Raw genomic sequence first — 24,716 nt, 5'->3', positions numbered from 1 at the left:
GTGACCTTCTTGTGTATCATTGTCAGTTATTAAGAAACTGTTAAGATATAGCCTTACGACATTAATAAATGCCAGTTATTACATCATATGAGACTGGACAGACAATAATATATGTGGAAATACTGTTGTTCACATAAAAAAGGCACAAGAATTATTGTCTTTCACACTGGAATTTCTTCTAGATTTGTACTGAACTGTCTGGTGTTTTAAAAATTGAGGAAAATAAGTCATTATCACTTGGAGATGAATCATGAGAGTTTTCCTAATGGGTTCAAGGGCTATCTACTAAAAATTGTAAGTCAACCATCTGTCATTGTAACGGATAAAGCATGCTACTGTTCAGTTATTCTTAAAAAAAAAAATTCCGATGATGGCAACAAAAATCACAGTGCGCAAATCCAGGATGAATTGCTAAAGGCTTAGCTCATGGCACTTGTAAAACAAAATACAGTTTTAACAGTATGTTACTGATGAGGTAATTAAGGAACATGGCCACATGATTGTCAGGTTTCCACCACGCCACAGCCAACTGAACATCACCTAAATTATTTGGGTACAGATCAAGCATTATATGGCAACAAATAATCAAAGCTTCACTGTGGCAGGTATTCAGGAATTGTCAAAGGGATTAGTGACACAAATAATACCATGGAAGTGAGGTAAAACAGCCGTTAAAATAGCCTAAGGCTCTGAACTAAATGGCATTTACCTTTTGGCATAGTTAAAGGCTTGGGGATAAAAAAGTGATAACACACAGAGCTTATTTTGAGTTATTGCACGTTACATGTTGAGTCAAATATAAAGAAAATATAAATACAATAAGATAAAACAATATGTACAGAAGGCAGTTCTATCCACTGATGCATGAATAATTTAATGGTGCATTCATTTAATTATGCAAAAGATAAGGTGAACAGCCTACTACTTACTAAATTGAGGTTTCGCACTTTCATCTGCCAAGTACTTCAATTCTTCTCTCTTCAGTGTTTGTAGACATGGTTTATGTTTTGTATTTTCAGTGAGTGATGTTTACTAAACTTCCATAATAAATCTCATATTGCTATTATGGAATACTCCTCTACACAAATACTATTTACCACATGCACACTTCAGTGACTGCTAAATATTTAAGCAACTTATATTATTTTAATGTTGTTATATTTGCATGAAAAATTCAGACTCGTTTGAGCACCCCTTTCATATTTAATATGCAAATTAAATGTGAATTCAAATTGTTTATCGTAAAAGACAGTTTATGCACTGTTCCTTTTACTGAGAAATACGAACAATACAAAAAGGTATCATTTATCCATGGGAGTGCATTCACTAAGAAATAAGGATATTAACAACTGTGTATGGCAAACTAAATACTGCATAGTTAAAAGGAGCAGAGGAAGGTATTCAGTATGCAACTGGATAGCACACACATGAAACAGCAAAGCAACAACATCACCCTCTCTCATGCTCAACTCAGTTTTGCTTTGTCACTTTGCTCTTCTGATGCAGGTATGGTTATCAACATTCTTGGACTAAAATTGTCACTCTGCAACAAGGAGACCTTAGTGAAAAGATCAGAAATGTGTGTGCATTCAGAGTTTAACCTAAATTTTCCCATATAAACCATTTGGGCGTAAAAAATCTCCTTTCCAAAATAATAGCATAATCTCAAGAAGGAAACTGTAATAGCTTAGGTTACAATAAAATAGACCAAGGAAAAACACATTATATTACAATAAAATACCAAACTTGATCATTAAAAAATATTACCGGGCTGTTGAGGATCATGAGGCACTGGTCAAAGTGGTGATGCTCCATGGTCGATGTAGAATAGAGCTGGGCAAGAGGTGATGATGCTCTGTTGAAAGAAAGATCAGAAATTGGTCTAAATTACTTTGTGACTACATTACTAACTTCTTTCTTACTTGTATTTCCAATTGTTTGTCCCAACTTCAAATAAATCTTCATACTCTTACTTCCAAAAGTTAGTGATTCATTATTCCTCAGTTTAGTGTGCAGAAAATAAACATGGAAAACTGCACCAGAAGAATGAAAATGAAATCTGAGGAACATTTTCATGACACTATGACAGATCATAAAATTACATTATCCATTTATTTATATTTTTAGTGTTAGATACACACCATAATATCTTCTTAAATTTCATTCTTCTGGTGCAATTCTCCAGTTTTATTTTCCTCTACCAAACTAAATCAGTAAACAACACAATTAAAACAAGTAATCTATCACAATATGCAACATAATTTATACGTGGTATACTATAATGAAACAAAATAACTGAGACTGCTTCCCTAGGGTACTATTTGTCATGACATATTACCGTGCAGCTGTTTTTTGACATTTAACTGTGTCTTTCCTTACACTGTAAGAAATTTCATCAAAATTAGTCAATTCATAGCAGCAGATAAGCAGTTTACTACAAACATTATCTTTCATTCCACTGAAAACCAAAGGACACCAAGTTCCTGCATAGCCTCACATAAAATGACATGCAAGAATATTTTGATGTGTGAAGGAAACAAGTTATGCCATATGGACCCAAATGGATTTAACTATGTAGGCAACCATCATCAAGCATATTTGGTAAATACAGCATCAATGTCTATTCTTTTGTGTCAAAGACAGTGTATGAAAAGTCAGTGTCATGTATTAGAAAATGCTATTGGTTAATGCACGGTATATAATGTTCTCATGAGTGACAATGTACAGAAGAGTTTACTTGGGGCTAACGCATTGAAAGGTAACATGGCTAACATTACAACATTTCTCACAGAGAAGTCTACAGGATAAGGTCACTGGCTGACGTGACATGGGGAGGCACTCGTGTGGGCCCTGATTTCTGTGAAGGTTATGGTACCAAATACAGTTTGTATTTTTCATCTTTGGTGAAATGTTATGTTACAGCATAGAATCTCTGCAATGACACAAGTCAGAGGAAACAATCAATTTGGCCAAATGGGAGCACAGACATAAAATAGGTCATATGTTTTTTTTACATTCTGCCTGTGATATTAAGAGATGTGCAGTGAGAGGTATGGCAATGTGGTTGAACAAACTTTATTAAATTAAAAAAAAACTTTTCAAAGAAAGAATAATTAACAATTATGGCTGATGATTATCAAACAGAAGTGATAAATGGGGCTGTCATCTGCTAATACAGCTGAAAGTGTCTTCACTATTAACCACACATATTTGGGAGCTTATGCTACCAGCAACTCTTGAAAAATTGTAGTATCTGCTTGATCTTTTCACAAGATGCTTTATGATGAGGGAGTATCACATACCATCACCACGATCCAATTGTTAATGTAATGCCATCCACTGGCATTATAGTCAGCAGCACAGTGCAGCAACCTGCTACAACTTTCTAGTTGGTCTTCAACATGCTAATGCTTCATGTCTGTTTCATCTTAACAGAAGTTTTGTACCACTGATGGCTGCAGGGTCATGATTAGCACTGCCTCCCTGAAGGTACTCAGTCTGTTTTGTGGAATTAATTTCATCACTAAAAGAAGGGCATTGTAGGTACAGGCACTGTATACGACCCTCATGATAGAATGTAGTTTAGTAATAAAAGCAACTTTGGTATCCCAGTTGCTCTACCAGAACAGGGCCTTACGCCACCTCAGTAGTGCTAATAGAAGTGGTGGTTGGCTCTGTGTGGTTTGGCTCTATCTGCTTTGGTTCCAGGCACTATTGTGCTTGGGAAAGTCCTTTCTCTGTTACGTATGAGGTCAGTTCAAAAAATTCCAGAACATTCATAATTTGTCGCCAATGGTGTGTTGGAATGAAATGCAGTTGGCATCCATGCAAATGCCTGTGTTTGATATGTAACTGCCAGAAGATTCATTGCTTATGTCCATTAGTTATTGTTCAGGGCTGTACTGGAGTAGAATGCTGTGTTGCACAGTTTACAAATTAAGAGATCGTGGAGTTAGAGGAGCAAAGTGTCTACGTTAAACTTTGCATGAAACTCAAGGAAATCTTTACAGAGACATACCAAATGATCCAGGACACCTGCAGTGATGAGTATTTAGGCCATAATCAGTGTTACGAGTCATTCACATGGTTTGAAAATGGCTAGACGAAAGTTAAAGATGACCTTCGTTCAGGACTTCTATCAATGACGCTCATGTCGGAAATGTGAATGAAATTGTGCATGCCAATTGAAGACTAACTGTCCAAGACACTGCAGAATAATGTAATATTGCAGATCTCAGTAGGATCATATCATTAAATCCTGACACAGCATCTTGGTATGCATCGTATTGCTGCCAAGTTTGTCCCATGGCTCATGAGTCAAGACAGAAAGACCTTCACCTCACAATCTGTGAAGAGCTTTTGTGTTGGGCAAATCAGAACAAGATGTTCCTTGAATCATAACTGGTGACAACATGTGAGCCTATGGTTATGATGTTGAGACCAAGATTCAATCTTCACAATGTGCCAGTAAAAGTTCTCTAAGAACAATAAAACCTCATCAGGTCAGGTAAAATGTCAAAGCCATGCTAATAGTTTCCTTTGACTTTGATGGATTAATTCATCATGAATTCAAACCACAGGGACAAACTATTAATCAATGGTACTATTGGGATGTGTTGCGATGCCTGTGAGAAAATGTGAGGAGGAAACGGTCTAAAACAGGGCCGGCCAAACGCTGCACAGTGTGCAGACGTGTGGACGTGCTGCACATGTACGCACGTGTGCGACAGTGACATCTGTTATTAGACATGTGTCATAAATGAACGGTGACGGCTCCACTTCCCTGTTTATGTGGTATAAGCAAGAGGAAAATTGGTCATTAAACCGATTGTTTCAATGTATGCTTACATTTAGGGTTTTTTTTTTAATGTGTGAAGGGCTACGCTCAGTTGAAGTCGATAAAACATAACATTCATCTAACTGTCAATTATTATGCAGATTTCAGACGGAACTGATGAAAGATATAGCAATAATGGTATTGAAATAACAGGTGATCATCAAGAGGTCTGCGGTTATCATTCTGTTCAGAGGTCAGTGAGACAGAAATTATGTGGGTGTAACAGGGCACCGAGAATTAGTTATAGGAAACCTTGCATTAGTTTAATGTTATTTGAAATCATGAATAAGGTTCGTTGGAAGTCGCTAAGTTCTCTCTTTCTTAAATACTAGCTCAAAAACATTATGCGTATTTACGTGCCGTCCGTCAAGCTGCCTTAATAAAAACCCACTGTTGTTAACTGTATTATATGACTTACTGGGTTAAGCTGTTAACATAAAAGTAGATGTTTCAATGAGTAGACTGTGACAGTATTTTAAATGTTTAATACGCGAAATACCTTCCCATGGTTGGCTTGCAAGCTGTGGAAAGAGCACTAGACTGCACCGGTACAGAGTATCCCAGCAAGTGTATAAAGCGACATCTGTGCGTAGAAACATTCACTACAAGAACGCTGATGGCTGCGGCGCGCACGCTGTGACCCGGAAGTTGCACATGTGCAGCAGCACCGCACGCGTGCAGAATTTCTGGCCGGCCCTGGACTAAAATGTGGTGATAGCTCTTGCATCATGATTACGTGCCAACACATTCATCCCAGTTGGTGCATGACTACTTCACAAAAAATGAAATCACTGTGCTGCCTTATCCTCCATACTCTCCAGACCTAGTCCATGTAGACTTTATTTATTTCCAAAGTTGAAACAATGATAGATGAGATAAAAGAAAATTCACAGGTGACACTTTACATGAACCAGCAAGAGGTGTATGAAGACTGTTTCCAGAAGTGTAAATGGCATTGGGAAAGGTGTATCAATTGCAGAGGAGACTGTTTCAAAGGAGGCCATGCATAATAAGTAAAAGGTAAGAATAGAAAAATTTTGTGGACCAAGTTCCAGAATTTTTTGAACAGACCTCTTATTGTTCTACAGAGCCTATGTTCTTCCAATTACATCAAGCTTTTCTAAGTGGTACTTCAATCCATGTCTGGCTATCACAACAAACCTTTCCCACTTAATACCTTCTAATTAGTTTTGTAATGGAGACTGAGTGCTGTGTGCACATTTCTAAGTTATCTACAAGCAGGCAGTTGTTACAAAGCTCCAACCCATAGGTTCAATGGTTTGTATTCAGTATTAAGGTAAATGTGTTCTGGTGGGGTTTTGTCTTGTACACTATCAAGACACTAGCAGAAGTGCAAGTAAGTATCTTTTTCACTTGGCCCTACCACGGGGTAGTGAAACAGCAAGGTGCAAGTGGCTTGTTTGTGCATACTGGGCCAAAAATAATGGATTAATGGTGTTTCAGCAATGTCGTTTTTTATCTGCCAGAACAAAAGCACACTGTGCAATCTACCACATGCTTGAGTTACAATTAACATTTCCACATTTTTCACTGTCCATAGTATTTGCATGCTGCATATGTAACTAAGCTCTAAGCTTAGGCACCACACACTGTAAATTACATTTCTAACAATGGAAAATCTGGGACAGAACTATGTAAGCATGAATTAGGAATGATTGCTTTTCACCACAGGGAGGAAGGGCTAAGTGGCAGACCAGCACACTTACAAGTGGACTAGATAGTGGACAAAGACCTCCTTAGGATTTAGAAAATCAACCACATATTCATACAAGCACAACTCACATGGTCTCTGTTGACTCTTAGCATTGAGGCCCAGCTGTGTATACGAATGGGTGTGATTTTTTTTCTTCAAACTGAAGAGGGCTTTGATACTTTTAGACTACTTTTAAATTTGCCTTAAAATTGCCTGTCTGCCACTCAAACCCTCCTCTATGTGGTGAGTATCTATCTATATGAATTCATATTACTGTTACTAAAGAACTATTTCTTACTAAAATTGTGCTTTATAACAAACAAAGTGAATAATGAATATAATAGAGGGAAACATTCCACATGGGAAAAATATATCTAAAAACAAAGATGATGTAACTTACCAAACGAAAGCGTTAGCATGTTGATAGACACAAACAACCACAAACACACACTCAAAATTCAAGCTTTCGCAACCCAAGGTTGCTTCGTCAGGAAAGAGGGAAGGAGAGGGAAAGACGAAAGGATGTGGGTTTTAAGGGAGAGGGTAAGGAGTCATTCCAATCCCGGGAGCGGAAAGACTTACCTTAGGGGCAAAAAGGACAGGTATACTCTCTCTCTCTCTCTCTCTCTCTCTCTCTCTCACACACACACACACACACACACACACACACACACACACACACATCACAAATGTCTGCTTGTGTCTGTATATGTAAATAATGAATAAAGTAAATAATGAATTACACCAACAAAGTATGTAAGCACATAATGAAATAGAATTTTCAACATACATGTTTTTAAACTTCAAGTTAAATTTTAACATTAATATTTGCTGTTATTATCAAATACTGTTGAGCACTATTATTCTGTTAACTATTAAGACCAATGTAACGAAAACAAATATGGCTTACTTTATCTGAAAAGTATTATTAGTCCCTCGGTGATCAAGATCATGGCAAAGGCATGCAATTATCAGAGAGAGACACTCTATTTCCCCAAATATTTTCCACCACTGTGTAGCCTAAAACAGAAAGAAATCATTTACTGAATGTGTCATAGTACTACACAGTTTTATACAGATAAAAATCGTGACTCACTGTGATAATGGAAAACATCATCTGTGCCACATTGAATGCATGCCTCCAGTTGTGGTATGTCACATTGCGATAGTTCTTCTTGACACTCAGTAGCCACCTACATAGGACTTCATAATCAATGTGAAATCTCTCAATGAAATCCAAATCTAGGAACATTCTAATACAAGCCTGCAATAAAACAAATAAATAAATAAATAAAAATCATCTGGACAAGGTACAAATAAATAAAAGGCATTCTGTCTTATTTTTAAACTGTACACAAGTTTCCACACCATGGAAGAAATATAGATGTTACATCATAACAAGTACTTCGTTCAAAATCATTTTTAATTTTCTATGTATGTATTGAAATCTATTTTATAAAACCAGTACCTTCAGTGTATCATCATCATCCATACTGATATCATCAAACTTGAAATCATGCAGCTGGAAATGTTGTGCAGATGGTACCCTCAAGCTCTGGAAATAAAGTTCCTGAAAATTATTCTTTGGCTAGCATCACAATCAAATAAAAACAAAATTACTGTGACACATTTTTTCATTTCTCAGATAGAGAGAGAGAGAGAGAGAGAGAGAGAGAGAGAGAGAGAGAGAGAGAGAGAGAGGAAAACAGAACCCTGGTATGTTGATGAGAGTACGAAAATTTATGAGACAACAACAGAATTCCTCTTGTGCTGTCATGCCATGGAAAATATATAACATGTAGGCAAGATGTATTTAAGAGGAGTCATCACAGATGGTAAATTGTCAAGGGAACAGCAAACCACAATATAGACACTATCAGCACAGCTGAAGTTTCCCCAGTTAAGCAAAACAAATCTGATGAACAATTCACACAATTTGTAAAACATACAGGATAGAAAAAATAAAATATCAGTAATTAAATACACTTTCTTATTCTTTGCTTTTAATAAATATTTAATAATAAAATCATACAATATTTAGGCTTTGGATTAGTTAGCTCTCACTTCAGAGGTGGAAAAATGCTCTACATACCAGTACAAATTGTGTACTGCTTTATGTAAGTAGCATTACCATAACAAGGTCTACAATTTTATTGTATTTTATTTATTCACAGTCATTGGTGCTCATTTACACAATTTATCAATAGGGGCGAGAAAGCAACACAAATCTATATTACTAAACTGCTAAAATCACCCAGTCCCAGTTGCAAGCTACCTTTCTAATGGCTTCCAGGTGAAATAAGAATTTAACTTTCAATGTTTCATACAATTATTGATCGTATTTAAAAATTTTAAATGCTGTCACACACTACTACTAATCTTACATTACAAGAAGGTATGTGTATGTCAGCAGCAGTGTAACTCATTGTGCACAAGTTACCCAGACTGTATTCATCCAAAAGATGAGAATGATAGAACTCAATGATTATCAACCTGAGATCTGAGGTTTTCCTGGCATATACAATGTCCAAATACCTTACAAGAACGCAGCCAGGTGACATCATCAACAACCTTGGTTTGCAGAGCAATTCCAGGAAGATAAAAAATGCACACATCCCCCCCCCCCCCACACACACACACACATACACGGTAAACAACACTACCGCCACACAACTAAAGATGACTGATGCCAGAAGGTATCGATAGTGTTCCTTGGTTCAAAGGGCCCATATCATTTCAGACCCTGAGAGTTTGTCAGTCGAGTGAACCATCTTGAAGTCACTGTTCATGAGAATGGATATAGTGAAAGACAGACCAGACATGTGTTGTACTATCAATCAACTTTGATAATATTGAGTTGACAATAAGGTTTACGGCCTTTCTGCATTATGCAGTGAGCACTTCCAACAGGATTAGTAGTATTTTGTCAAAATACGATGTGGAATGATTTTAACCCCCCCCCCCCCCCAAAAAAAAAAAAAACTAAGATTAGGACCATTTTTAAGTTCTGTTAAGTATGATCTTGTTTTGTGTAAGTTGGATGTCTATTGCATTCCTTGCAGTTGTGGCATGCCATTTATTGGTCAGATTATCATGACTTCGGAGGACCAACGTACTGAACATAGGCATCACACAGGTTTACAAAAGCCAAGCAATTTGCTATTGCAGGAAACTGTCTTGGTGCCAGTCATCCCATGGAATATAACAACATGGACATTCTGGAATGCTGTTACAGATATTAGGATAGTGTTATTAAGGAAGCAGTTGAAATTATCAAGTAACCTTGTAGGTAGAGAAGTAGAGATGGAGGTTTTTGCTTAAATTCTGCATGGATTCCTGCATTCCCTCCCATGAAAAAAAAAACAACTTAGGGCCAGTTCATGCTACAAAAAAAAAAAAAAAAAGAATCATCAGTTGCCAATAATGTAATCCAGCTGCATTCCTGTAAGTTATTTGATTTACAACCTACTTGACACATAATTTCCAACCTTTTCTAAGCTTTTTCCCACTTACAGCTCCTCAGAATATTAAAAGAAAACAATTAGCAATTAAGTGTTTGTTGTTTATATTTTATTCAGCATCAAAGTCTTACATGCTTAATATGTAACACATTAACTCATTTGTGAAGTAATCACATATTTGCAACCATTTTATACACAAAAGTTCCATTAATTAAAGAATCATGGGTGGGGCAGTGGAGGGTTTCTATTGAGATCTAAATCATCAAATAAATGTTCTCATGGGGAAAAAGAGAAGAAACTGTGAAGTAAACTTCAACTGCCAATGGACAAGCAATTTTTTGTGCAACACAATACTTTAAAATGCTTTGTACTGAATCATAATGTTTCCAATAAAAGAAAATTTCTCCAACTCATACATAATTTAGAACTTCCCATTTTAGATGAAGGTCAGGTTGTGATAGTTAAATATTAGCAAAACGTTACATGACACAGTTCAACAGCAGTCTCTTATCTTCAGGTAAAACACATCACGTGACTTGTGATCCCATCATGAATTTTATGTGGTTGAGCTAAATTTTAATACTTTACTTACAAATAATTAGTAGACAATTTGCTCTGTCAATGAGGTCACTTCATGACAAAAAATATAATACTATATTGTGAGCAACAATAACTGACAAGCTCTCCTAATCCACAGATGTGTTTCTGTTAAGAAAACCTGCTGCAGGAAATATACTTCTTCAACAACCAAAATTGTTAATAATTTATAACATTCTAATTTTTGTCAATTGCATAACCCCTCCCTCCCAAGCAGCTTAATACTGTATCATTAATTATTTTTGCCTGCTCTAGTTGTGTCCCTTGGCCCTGTTACTTCCTTTGGTAATGAATTTTCACAATTTGTAATATAGTACTATATTACAGATACAAATTTTCAGTACCTATACCATGTTTTATATGCCAATATTTGGTGCCAGTAGAATTCCTCTGTTTATACAATTATATTCACTTGCACCCACCCGCTACTGACACTTTCCTTAGTACTGATACTTCCTTTGTACTATGCACCTTGAATAACAGAATTCCTTCACCTCTCCTACTGAAACTTCACTTAAAATTCATGTGAAGAAAATTGTTAATTTCATTTCTGCTACTATTTATCACTGGGATTATTGTTTTGTATATCCATACCCACAAGCCCTAATAAAAAGCACTGAAGCTCAAATAGTTGTAGGTACAGAGAGCTGGCTAAAGCCGGAAATAAGTTCAGCTGAAATTTTTTCAAATGATCTAACAGTGTTCAGAAAGGATAGATTAAATACAGTTGGTGGTGGAGTATTTATTGCTGTCAGAGGTAGTTGAAGTAGATAGTTCATGTGAAATAGTATGGGTAGAGGTTCTACCTGACAATCAGACTCATTTTACCGACCCCCCTCCCCCGACTCGGAAGACATAGTTGCTGAACAGTTCAAAGAAAACTTGATCCTCATTTCAAATAAGTACGCCGCTCGTACAATTATTGTTGGTGGTAACTTCAATCTACCCTCAATATGCTGGAAAAATTATACGTTTAAAGCCGGCGGCAGGCACATCCAAAATTGTACTGAATGCTTTCTCAGAAAATTATTTTTAACAATTAGTTCATGAGCCCACTTGAAGTGTAAATGGTTGCAAAAGCATACTTGACCTTTTAGCAACAAATAATCCTGGACAAATAGTCAGTGTTGTGATGAATACAGGGATTAGCGACCACAAGGCAGTTGCTGCGAGGCTGAATACCATAACACCTACAACCATCAAAAAGAAACGCAAAGTATATCTATTTAAAAAAGCTGATAAAAATGCTCTTAACACCTTCCGATCTGATCATGTAAGTGTAGAAAAGTTGTGGAATGTTTTCAAAGCGATAGTATCAACAGCAATTGAGATATATACCACACAAATTAATAAGTGATGGTACTGATCCCCCATGGTACACAACACGGGTCAGATCGTTGTTGCAGAAGCAACAATAAAAGCATGCCAAATTTAAAAGAACGCAATTTCCCCAAGATTGGCAAAGTTTTACAGAAGTTCGAAATATGGTGCATACTTCAATGCGAGATGCTTTTAATAATTTCCACAATGAAATTCTGTCTCTAAATCTGGCAGAAAACCCAAAGAGATTCTGGTCATACATAAAGCACACCAGTGGCAAGACACAATCAATACCTTCACTGCACGACAACAATGGTGAAGTCACTGATGATAGTGCCACTAAAACACAGTTTTCCGAAACTCATTCACCAAAGAAGACAAAGTAAATATTCATGAATTCCAATCAAGAACAACTGCCAAGATGAGAAACATAGAAGTAGATATCCTCGGTGTAATAAAGCAGCTTAAATCACTTAATAAAGGCAAGGACTCCGGTACAGATTGTATACCAGTCAGGTTCCTCTCAGAATATGCTGATAAAATAGCTCCATATTTAGCACTTATATACAACCACTCGCTCACAGAAAGATACATACCTAAAGACTGGAAAATTGCTCAAGTCACACCAATACCCAAAAAGGGAAGTAGGAGTAATCCACTGAATTACAGACCTATATCACTAATGTCGATTTGCAGTAGGGTTTTAGAACATATACTGTATTCGAACATTATAAAGTACCTCGAAGAAAACGATTTATTGACATATAGTCTGCTCGAGTTCAGAAAATATCGTTCTTGTGAAACACAACTAGCTCTTTATACTCATGAAGTAATAAGTGCTATCGACAGGGGATGTCAAATTGATTCCATATTTTTAGATTTCCAGAAGGCTTTCGACACTGTTCCTCACAAGCATCTTCTTATCATACTGCGTGCCTACAGAGTATCGTCTCAGTTGTGCGACTGGATTCGTGATTTCCTATCAGAAAGGTCACAGTTTGTAGTAATAGACAGACAGTCATCGAGTAAAACAGAAGTAATATCCAGCGTTCCCCAAGGAAGTGTTATAAGCCCTCTATTGTTCCTGATCTATATTAATGACTTAGGAGACAATCTGAGCAGCCATCTTAGATTGTTTGCAGATGATTCTGTCATTTACCATCTTGTAAAGTCATCAGATGATCAAAACGACTTGCAAAATGATTTAGATAATATATCTGTATGGTGTGAAAAGAGGCAATTGACCCTGAATAAAGAAAAGTGTGAAGTTATTCACATGAGTACTAAAAGAAATCAGCTAAATTTCGATTATGCAATAAGTCACACAAATCTGAGGGCTGTAAACTCAGCTAAATACTTAGGGATTACAATTATAAATAACGTAAATTGGAACGATCACATAGATAATATTGTGGGTAGAGCAAACCAAGGACTGCGATTCATTGGCAGAACACTAAGAAGGTGCAACATGTCTACCAAAGAGACTGCTTACACTACGCTTGTCCACCCTATCCTGGAGTACTGCTGTGTGGTGTGGGATCCACATCAGGTGGGACTGACAGATGACATCAAAAAAGTACAAAGAAGGGCAGCTCATTTTGTATTATTTCGAAATAGGGGAGATAGTATCACAGACATGATACGTGAATTGGAGTGGCAATCATTAAAACAAAGGCGTTTTTCATTGCGATGGGATCTTATCATGAAATTTCAATCATCAGTTTTCTCCTCCAATTGTGAAAACATTCTGTTGGCACCCACCTACACAGGGAGAAATGATCATCATGATAAAATAAGAGAAATCAGGGCTCGCACAGAAAAATTTAAGTGCTCATTTTTCCGGCGTGCTGTTCGAGAGTGGAACGGTAGAGAGACAGCATGAAGGTGGTTCATTGAACCCTCTGCCAGGCACTTTATTGTAAATAGCAGAGTAATCATGTAGATGTAGATGTAGATTTAGAATTATGTACCATTCAGCCCATCAATTACATTGACAGGTATGACTTCAATTGCAAATCTGTGGCCTTTGATTCCCTTTCATAAAATTCCATTTTCTCCTTTCATTTCTTATTCAGCATATAGCTAATACACCAGATATAAGCATGAATGAATTCACCTTAATTTTAGGTCTGTATTGTTCCATTGCAGTTTTGTAAGTATTATACAGGGTGTCCCACATAAAACCAGTATGCCTCATATATTGATTAACCATCTCTAGTTGCATTGCTTGCTGTTAACTTAATCACACAGTCAGTGATGCCTGGGAACTCATGGCCACCACTTCCAGCATCTCTTGTAGATGGGTAACACCATGTTTTTTTAATGTTACTATTTTCTATTCGTTTTTAGTTAGTTCTCTGTTACTTGAATCTAGAACATGAGGTGTAATGGTTTTATGTGGGAAACCTTGTAGATTACTCCTCTGTTTATGCAGTCCATAGTCTCCATGGAATTTTGAATGGTTTATTCCAGGTTGAGTGTTAAAGACTTTCTGTAGGTTCATGAATGCTGTAATCAAATGATTTACATTCATTTCTGCAAACAAATTTGAGAGTAGAATTACTCCTATGGTAACTTGACCATTTCTGAAGCAATGATCATCTTTTCAATTTTGTGTTTGTTCTCAGAATGGCACAAAACTAAACATATAAGGCTCAGAGAAGTTATGTAGGAAATAAGATACTGGATGGCTGTTTGGAATTTTCATAGGTTCAAAAACTTGTTAAAAGTACTGCATTAAGAAGGGGCTTTATGCAAAATTTACTGTCAGGTACAGTAACATGAAGACTAATGTATTCTGGACATTACACATCACACACAAAATTACTGATATATTCCTAACTACTTTGTATATTTTACAACACTGTATTTCCTTGAAATATTTTAACTGTGTCTGCCATTTTATATAACTTCAATTACAGGAAATGAAGTGGGAGTAAGGCAGAGAAAAACGTAAGTTAGTCAGACAATGATGGCAAGATGTAAAAGAAAGTGAACACAAAACCAAAAAGAATACAAACACCAATTAATCAAAAGACTGTTTTTTTTTTTTCAAACATAGATTGTCTACTTCTGGTTCAGTGTATGACATGAGTCCAAGCATTCAAATAATTACTGTACAGTGAAATGCTAAGAACTTTGGAAGAACAATTTGAAACAAACAACATGTCATGTTGGGTTCCAGCATAATTTTGTCACATGACATTACTGCTCCACACACAGCTATCTATATAAGGGCAATCTTAACTAGCTTCAAATGGTAGATGTTTTCTATTGTCTGCACAGATTCAATATGTCCCTAGTGAATATGTTGATATCATGGAAAAACAGTCATCATTACAGCATTTCACAGATTGTAACTTCAAAATGCAACTCAGTTTTGACTGAAATCACTAGCAGCAACATTCTATGACAAAGATATACAAGAGCTTATCCACCACTATGGTAACGCATGTCTTGTTCTTGATAATGAAGATTTCAAAGGCACTGTGTCACCTGGGAGATGTACCTGGAAAAGATTATTATGACGCAACTGGATGTGATATTACTGAGAGATTAAATATCGGCATACGACACATTATAAAAGGCTTCAAAAAATCATACAATACCTACTGACATATATATATGTGAGCTGTTCTTATTTTATAGCTTATTATTTTGTTCTTTCTTTAAATGTTGTTTGTAACCTTCAAGCAGGTGCACTGTTTTTCGTAACACAAGCAGGCGCATGGTGCACTTAGTGCACAAGTTAAGAACAGGTGTCTTTGTGTTACCAAGATAAATATGTATTAGCAAAATCACAATTTCAATAGTTTAATTAAACAACAATAAAATAAACTTACATAATATCAGCTAAAGCACTGCTTTATTAAACAGAAATGAAACAAAACTTTCTTATATCACTGTGTTGCCATGGACAGTAACGGCTCACTCAAAGCATTAAACAGCACAGCTGCATCAGATCATGGGCAACAACTTATTTTATTACTAATTATCTCATAGACAACTGCCTCATTGTGAGATTGTGCTGCTAACTCTTAATCTGGGTTATTTTCTTGCATAAATCATAATTTTTTTTTTCATCTAGCTCACTTTGTATTTTATACCACTACTGCTCACATGGGCATATGAGAACACAATTTATCACTGTGTCAGCTGAAGCAATAATGAAGGAGTAGGTATAGGTTCAAAATTATGAAACAGCAATGACACCATGTAAAACCGTTTTATTTGTGGTTGGTGCACTTTATACAAGGACACGCCCGCTTGAGGGTTAACAGATACAAAATGGTTCAAATGGCTCTAAGCACTATGGGACTTAAAATCTGAGGTCACCAGTCCCCTAGGCTTAGAACTACTTAAACCTAACTAACCTAAGGACATCACACACACATACATGCCCGAAGCAGGATTCGAACCTGCGACCGTAGCAGCAGCGCGATTCCAGACTGAAGCGCCTAGAACCGCTCGGCCACAGCAGCCGGCCAGTTAACAGATACAAATCGAGTACAGAGAGTAGTCTGAAAATCTGGCCAATAAAGATAGTTAATGCTTCAATATCATATTTTATTGAATAAATATTACACAATTATAAACATGAAAATGGCACAGAAGCTTTTCACATCGTTTAAACAAGAAGCATACCAAATTTATGTCCTACCTTCAGTCTCTGTGCATCCTCAAGTGAAGCAGAAGCATGGTAACTCAGAACTTCTAGTGTTACGCTTTGTTTAGCCATAGCTATGATAGCCTTCTCATACCTGTAACAGTAAGCATCCAACACATTATTTAAAATACACAGTTTATCAAGAGATGTGATACAATGGTCTCATGTAATGACTGAGATGGTCATATATAATTACAACTCAAGGAAATGTAATAGCAACTATTTTTATGGAGATTGTCTACATGAGCTTTTTTTCAGAAAGTCAAAGTTCTAGGTTACAATGCCACACTACAACATAATTTCAGTATTTCAATGTTTCATTTCACTATAGATTTAATATTTCATTTTGGAAGTGATCACTAGGCCACGGATAGCCCTATAAGCATTGTGGATACATTCCCAACCAGCTCTGCAAATATTCCCAGTTAATGTGGAGGTCTGTGTCTTTCCTACAATGTTGTAGACTTGGTTATTTACTCTGCCTGGTCATTCCCAAACATGTTTGGACATGCTGCTCAGGTATCCACGTGTTGCAGATGCAATAATGTGCATAGCCATATCTATCCTGATCCTTTAGTACCTGTTACTACATTATTCAAGTATCATTGATGTTATGGCCTCGTGTTGATGTTTCTGGCTCCCCTTTGGTTTCTACTTATACTTCAGCACTGGCATGTGTTTTTCACTCTATTTTATAAAGCTGGAGAAAATTTCAATTTGCTTAGAAAATTGCGTGAGATTGTAGATGCATATGGGAAAAAATTCTAGGAGCATTTGGAGTGACAGTGAAATTGAACTTTAATTCCAGTATCAATAATTGTGATGGCTCTTCTATACAATCTGAAGTTAATAATTCTGAACCACGTACACCAGCAGGTGGAACATGAGTCTATTCTTCCTATTCTTAGACTGGCACAAAACTTAACATAGCAGGCTCAGAGAAGTTGTGTGGCTATTTGGAATTTTTGTTAAGGATGAAAAGTTGATATCAACTACCACATTAAATAGTTTTCCAAGACAAAATTTCTTTTCAGGTACAGTCAAATGAAGGCAAATGTATTCTGGGGGTGGAATATTAAAAAATTTCACTTTAAACATCACTTCCAAAATTACTGATACATTCATAATTTCTCTGTATATTTTATAACACAGTAGTCCCTTGAAATATTTTTAATTGTTTTACCAGTTTCTGAAGCTTCAATATCAGGAAACCATGATCAAGGCTTCAGGAAGATGTACTGAACAGATACTCAATATTGGTACTAAGACAACTAAAAAGTGTGAATAAAACAAAGAAAACTTTGAGTCAGTCAGGCAAAGATTCCAAGATGAAAAAGAAAGCGAACACAAAATCAAAAAGAAGAAATACACCAATTAATTTAAAAATAATATTTTCAGACAGTAAAGGTCTGGTTTCTAGTATGACAAGGGTCCAGACATTCGAACAATTAGCATGCAGAGAAATGCTAAAAATGTAAGGCGAGAAATTCAGAACAGAAAAAAACATCTAAAATACACTCATGCTCATAAATTAAGGATAATGCTGATACATGGTGAAACAATGCTCTGGTGGGCGGTTTGCATGTTTAAATCACCTCGGGGTATGACCATACGGTGCATTTGACCTGCGGTCATCGCACAGTGGCTGTGGCAGCAGTCCACATACACAGAGGTGTGTTGGTGCATGTCAGAGTATGGGGCAGCGAGTAAGTGTGCAGAAGTTTTCAGACGTGCTAATGGTGACAGTATGTTGAAAATGGCTCAAAGAACACATATTGATGATGTTATGAGGGGTAGAATACTAGGGCGACTGGAGGCAGGTCAAACACAGCAGGTCGTAGCACGGGCCCTCCGTGTGCCGCAAAGTGTGATCTCAAGATTATGGCAACGATTCCAGCAGACAGGAAATGTGTCCAGGAAATACAGTACTGAACGTCCACAGTGTACAACACCACAAGAAGACTGATATCTCACCATCAGTGCCCGCAGACGGCCACAGATTACTGCAGGTAGCCTTGCTCGGGACATTACCACAGCTACTGGAACAGTTGTCTCCAGTCACACAGTCTACAGATGACTGAACAGACATAGTTTATTTGCCCAGAGACCTGCAGGTTCATTCCACTGATCCCTGGTCACAGGAGAGCCCGTAAAGCCTGGTGTCAAGAACACAGTACATGGTCATTGGAACAGTGGTCCCAGGTTATGGTCACGGACAAGTCCAGGTATAGTCTGAACAGTGATTCTCACCACGTTTGCATCTGGTGTGGACCAGGAACCAGATACCAACCCCTTAATGTCCTTGAAAGGGACCTGTATGGAGGTATTGGTTTGATGGTGTGGGATGGGATTATGATTGGTGCACGTACACCCCTGCATGTCTTTGACAGAGGAACTGTAACAGGTCAGGTGTATGGGAATGTCATTTCGCACCAGTATGGCCACCTTTTCAGGGGTGCAGAGGGTCCCACCTTCCTCCTGATGAATGATAACACATGGCCCCACCGAGCTGCCATCGTGGAGGAGTACCTTGAAACAGAAGATATCAGGAAAATGAAATGGCCTGCCTGTTCTCCAGACCTAAACCCCATCAAGCACGTCTGGGATGCTCTCGGCCGATGTATCACTGCATGTCTTCAAACCCCTAAGACACTCAGGAGCTCCAACAGGCACCGGTGCAAGAATGGGAGGCTATATCCCAGCAGCTGCTCGATCACCTGATCCAGAGAATGCGAACCCATTGTGCGGCCTGTGTACATGTGCATGGTGATCATATCCCGTATTAATGTCAGGGTACATGCACAGGAAACAGTGGCGTTTTGTAGCACATGTGTTTCGGGATGGTTTTCTCAACTTATCACCAATGCTGTGGACTTACAGATCTGTGTTGTGTGTGTTCCCTATGTGCCTACACTATTAGCGCCATTTGTGTGTAGTGCCACGTTGTGTGGCACCACATTCTGCAATTATCCTTAATTTATGAGCATGAGTGTAGATATGTTTTATAATTCTCCAGAATCCACAGGATCTGAAACAGGCTGCAAATGGAGCATGGGATAGAAGCACATTTTACTGAGGAAAAAAAGGGGTAATCACATATTTATGCATGTGTTGATTTGGCTTCAGTGCTTTATTGTTTTTAAATAATGGTACAAAGATTCTGCCACCATCGGACATAATATTTCTGATAAATAAATTAACTGTATTGAACCACAAGGTAAATGTACACAAATAAATGAAAAACTGGTTGCCAAAATCATAAAACATATTATTTGAGAAATGTTGTTGCTCCCTGCTATTTGTCTTTTCATGGCTCAGGCAAAAATACTAAAAATTAGTGATCATTCATCCAAAGTTGTACTTTGGAACACACTATTTATATTTTGCATCTAATGGCTGGAGCTTAAATGAATGTCAGTTGCTGAATATATTTCTATTCATCACTCACAATTGCGTTTTCTATTAACACTGCTGCTGTGGCTTCGAACTATTATTGATATCATCAAGTGGCCTTTTCCAACACAACTATCCCATGTTCACTTCAGTGATGACATCTCACACATGAAAACAGAACAGCCAAATAGCTACTGGTCATGGAAGAGTCTGCAATTAACAGCTCAATCTGCTGCAGTTTAAAGAACAATTCAATTACACTAGCAAACAGGAAACAAAACTGGAATGTCAAGGATATAACAAAAAGTGAAGTGATGAAATGGACACACAGTATATTTGCTAACTGTATCACATGACATGACACATTACCCTAGAAGAACATACTAAAGGAAGACCATATAATTTGGGTCTCCGTTCCTCACAAGCAAGATAAACAGCGTATTTTGCACCTCATCAAACAGCACCTTATGACAAGTGATCAAAACAATCAGCTTAACTATAATAAGATGCATCCATTTTATCAATTAGACTAGTGAAAACAACAAGTAGAGTGTTTGGACAACAAAGACATCAAAATGGGCCTCTGAAATAAATCAAGTGACACATCTCTTCCATCATCAGTTAATACAATCACATGAAAAATTTAACAATATGCACATAATTCTTAGCCAAAAAAGCATTTTTAACATCTCTGTGGTTTTCCAGTACAATAACTCTTTTTCAGACATGCTTCAGTATCAGAAGTTGTGTGTTTGAAGCATTTTATTCGTATGTTATTCTTTTTTTCCAGTGGCAAAACTCACGTCACAGGAGTAATCTCTGTTAAGAGCACAAGAAATATTCAGCACAACAAGAATCAGGACACACTGATTACATATGCAAAGCACTTAATGCAGGTAGTTGGATTAGGCAATTAAACTCAGCACTGCATATAAGCAGCCAGTTTACAGCAGTGGATGATTTAAGCCATTATTAGCCAATCTTTTCTTACAGGTATGCCATTCGACATTGCAAGTGGAGTCTATGACATCTTAAACAGAAAGAGAGTGGTATTGGCCAAATGTGAGGACACAAAACATGTTCAGATGGTTCTGGGTGATAAGATCATTGAGCATAAGAAGCAAAGGTACATGCATGAGACTTAGTCAATCCATAAATTAATGTTTTTGAAGAAGTTTGACTTTTAAGATATATTATGTTGTAGACCAAAAATTTCATTATTACCACCACCATGGCTACCACTATAACTGATACTAATTTAAGTGCTAAGTTTGTTATTTTCAACTATTATTGTTCAGTTCATATTTTTTAAACTTGAAGTACTAATATGTTAAAAAAATTTATGCCTGAAGAATGTCTGCAAAATATTATAAAGTTAATAAGGACAACAAAAAGAGACGAATTATAAATTGTTGGTACTTACATGTGGGTGTTATGTATACCCATTCCACAAAAGATTGCAAATGCTTCGACAAAATTTTCATCGTTTTTGGTAAATGCGAGGTCATTGAATTTATTGATGAGCTGTAACAACATGTCCAATTCTTAATCAGTATAGTTCTGAAGTTTCCTGCATCAGTATATCAATCATACAGAAGGTGATAATAAATAAAATGTCTTTAAATTTAGTTGAACTATCATACCAAGGACTCCCTCAGAGTTTACCCATAATTATTCCTACATTTGTGTCTTTGAAAAATATTATCTATATGCTATGGTTTGGTAAACATAGCTACTGCATTAAATAAAATAAAAAGAAGTAAATAAAGCAGAGACTGTCCTCAGGAAATAACACTGAATTTTACAAATAGGGACCACAGCTAATGATATATTTCTTTCTTGAAAACTGACAAGCATCATTAAATACTGTGAAGGAAGTTGTGACACAAAGAAATGTTGCATGTATGTGTCAGAGGGGGTTTTTCATTCAAATAAACAGCAGCCCACAGTCTAAAAAATAGAAAGATAAATATATTAGTCTGTGTCAACCATGCTGCCACACAAAACTGTTCAAAATTAGTGCTTTGTGACCTATACAGGTTTTTATATTTATTTAATTTTGCTTGGCAGTTGGAGTCCTCACAAAATACTCCAAAATGGTTGGAATTTCTGCCAAAACTATTTGGAAAATAAAAAGGGGTTGTGAAACAAATACAGAAATAATATACCAAAGTTCTTAAGCTCCTGATATTTCTCAATATTTCATTAAGATGACAGCACCAATTATATTCTCATGTATACATGAATATTCATATGGTTTACTGTTCTAATGTCAGTAATATGGTGTAGGGTGAATGTATAATGAGCATTCAAAAAGAAACGAACCAGAGGCATAATTACAGAAGCCAGTACCTGTATGTTAGAAGCCCCTGGTTGTTGAGACACTTGGCCCACTGTAACACAAAGCAGTGAGTGGCTGCCTCATAATATTCCCAGGGCTAAGATGTGAACCAGTTCCACACGTACAGCTGGACATCGCCGTCCACATGAGTGCAGGAAAGGTTATGCTGACATTCTTCTCTGACGAAGATGGCCCCCTTCTGATTCACTTCCTGCATCAAGAGACAACAGTGAATTCCCAGCATTACTCGCAAACCTTGACCACCCTTCACAAGTGATCAAATCAAAACGACCAGGCAATCTCACCCGTGGGGCTATTCTGCTCCACGACAATGCAGTGCCTCATATGGCCAACACAGTCACGGCACTCCTGCGGAAATTCAAATGGGAGGTTCTTGGCCACTCTCCATACGGTCCGGACTTCTCTACCTGTGATTATACCATTTTTAGTCCCCTTGCTTATAGGGCAAACGATTCACCTCGGACGATGACGTCCAGCTGTATGTGCGAAACTGGTTCACATTGCAGCCATGGGAATTTTATGAGACAGCCATTTACCACCTTGTGTCATAGTGGGACAAGTGTCTTTACAGCCAGGGTCAATACTCTTAACATACAGTTACAGGTTTCTGTAATTACGCCTCTGGCTCATTTCTTTTTGAATGCCCTTATAATAACCATCTTCTTTACTGTACTGAATAGTGCATATTGTTGTGTTGCAAATGGAACCTAATGAAAAAATTTTTATTGATAGCTAAATCTTCAGTAGAAGATAATGCTAAACTCTCCCTGTAAAGGAAACAAGAAAGCACTGTTTCAAAAACAGATGAAGAAAGAAAAGAGCAACATACCCATAGAAAAATGGGCTAGAGGAATACAGAAATAAGCAAGATACAATAAACTGAAACTGGATAGGAAACAGCAGAATGAAGACATGAATAAATTGGAACATAGGTATATTCATTTACCTAGGCAGCCATTATTAACTCTTTGCTAAAAGAATATGTGGTGGAACTTACCTGTATAACACCAATAATTTGACCTGAAGAATTTTTAATTGCCATACACAGAATGCTTTTATGTTTGAAATTTGTGCCTTCGTCAACAGAAGGGTCAAATCTGTCATCTTCATAAGCATTTGCAATATTGACAGTCTGAAACAAGGGTTATCTTCCTTAAAACTCTTATTTCAAAATGTTCACACTCTCTCTCACACACACACACACACACACACACACACACACACACACACACACACTAAAGAAAAAGTTCTTTAAAACAGCTGTTCTTTGCATGAAAGGACAGTACTTCTCGAAAGGTAAAGTTTATACATTTTAACACATATCAGTTTCTCAGGTTCCCTATTTCAATCTCCTTATATATAATCAAGCAATTACAGCCTATAAGCAATTATATCTGTTGCATGTATGTCGTAGCTGACTACAAACTGATGTGTACCTTTCTTCCCTTTAATGTCCTTATGGCTCATTTCCCCATGTTTTACAACTCCCTATTAAGACTACTCTAAGTGTGATTTCACACTAAAGAAAACAACTACAATTAGTCAGCGACATGGCACAAAGAAAATGCATACAAATCAATTTCCTAAGTGTCTCACATTTTATCTGCAACATATTGTGTTTTATAATAAATGTACAGTCTACAATATAAAAAATTGTTTTCCTCAGAGTAATATCATCTTCATTCAACACACAGTAATTTTCATATGTCTTTTTTTGAAATATATATTTATCAATAAGATATTTATGTTAGACAGTACCTTTTCAAACACAACATTTTATTAAATTATTTTCTGGAGACATTAATTTCTAGCAGAGCCCCACGCAACAACTGTACGACCCTTTTCAATAAAAGCTGTATTCATCATTTGTGATGGCTCTACTGGGGCTTCACAAAATATATGCTCTGCAATTTGAGAAAATTTATGGCTATTTTACTTCTCTGTTCCACAACATTTCACACATTTAGACAAAAGATGTTCACATTAGATGATACACATAGAATTAAAGTGTATTCATATATATTTTAACTACATGTAAAAATTACATGAATTCTTTGACAATTTTTAATAGTTCACAAAAAAACTGAAATTATGCTGCAATCTTGACAAATATACAGACTGTAGCTAAAAAACGGCTATACAAGTAAAATAACTTATTACATATTTCAACTGTTGCCAACAAGAGCTGTGATGTGAAGTGGCAATTAGTATCCTAAATCTAATTGAAACACAAAACAGAATGTTCATCTGCAAAGGCAGATATGCAGGAACTATGGACTGTATACTATAGTAGGGGCTGCATTATTCAACATAGTTAAATATCTATAAATAAGTAAGAACCCAAATTACAGTATGCGTTACAGAAT

General features: G+C 36.7%; 1 protein-coding gene across 3 annotated transcripts in view; it reads right to left on the bottom strand.

Moving 5' to 3' along the window:
- The window catches only part of LOC126237277 (dual 3',5'-cyclic-AMP and -GMP phosphodiesterase 11-like), a 359,136-nt gene that overhangs the window by 28,855 nt on the left and 305,565 nt on the right, over nt 1-24,716 (bottom strand). For 2 of the 3 annotated variants that reach the window (XM_049947210.1, XM_049947212.1), the window contains 7 exons: nt 23,348-23,482; nt 21,412-21,512; nt 16,590-16,689; nt 8,020-8,121; nt 7,648-7,815; nt 7,462-7,571; nt 1,768-1,855 (listed from right to left, as the gene is read on the bottom strand). In XM_049947210.1, coding sequence (XP_049803167.1) covers nt 1,768-1,855; nt 7,462-7,571; nt 7,648-7,815; nt 8,020-8,121; nt 16,590-16,689; nt 21,412-21,512; nt 23,348-23,482 — 804 coding nt within the window. The remainder of the gene's footprint in view (nt 1-1,767; nt 1,856-7,461; nt 7,572-7,647; nt 7,816-8,019; nt 8,122-16,589; nt 16,690-21,411; nt 21,513-23,347; nt 23,483-24,716) is intronic. The other variant, XM_049947211.1, reaches the window with a different exon arrangement.

This window comes from Schistocerca nitens, chromosome 2, assembly GCF_023898315.1.
Source record: "Schistocerca nitens isolate TAMUIC-IGC-003100 chromosome 2, iqSchNite1.1, whole genome shotgun sequence".
NCBI lineage: Eukaryota > Metazoa > Arthropoda > Insecta > Orthoptera > Acrididae > Schistocerca > Schistocerca nitens.
This window is presented reverse-complemented; position numbering and strand designations above follow the sequence as displayed.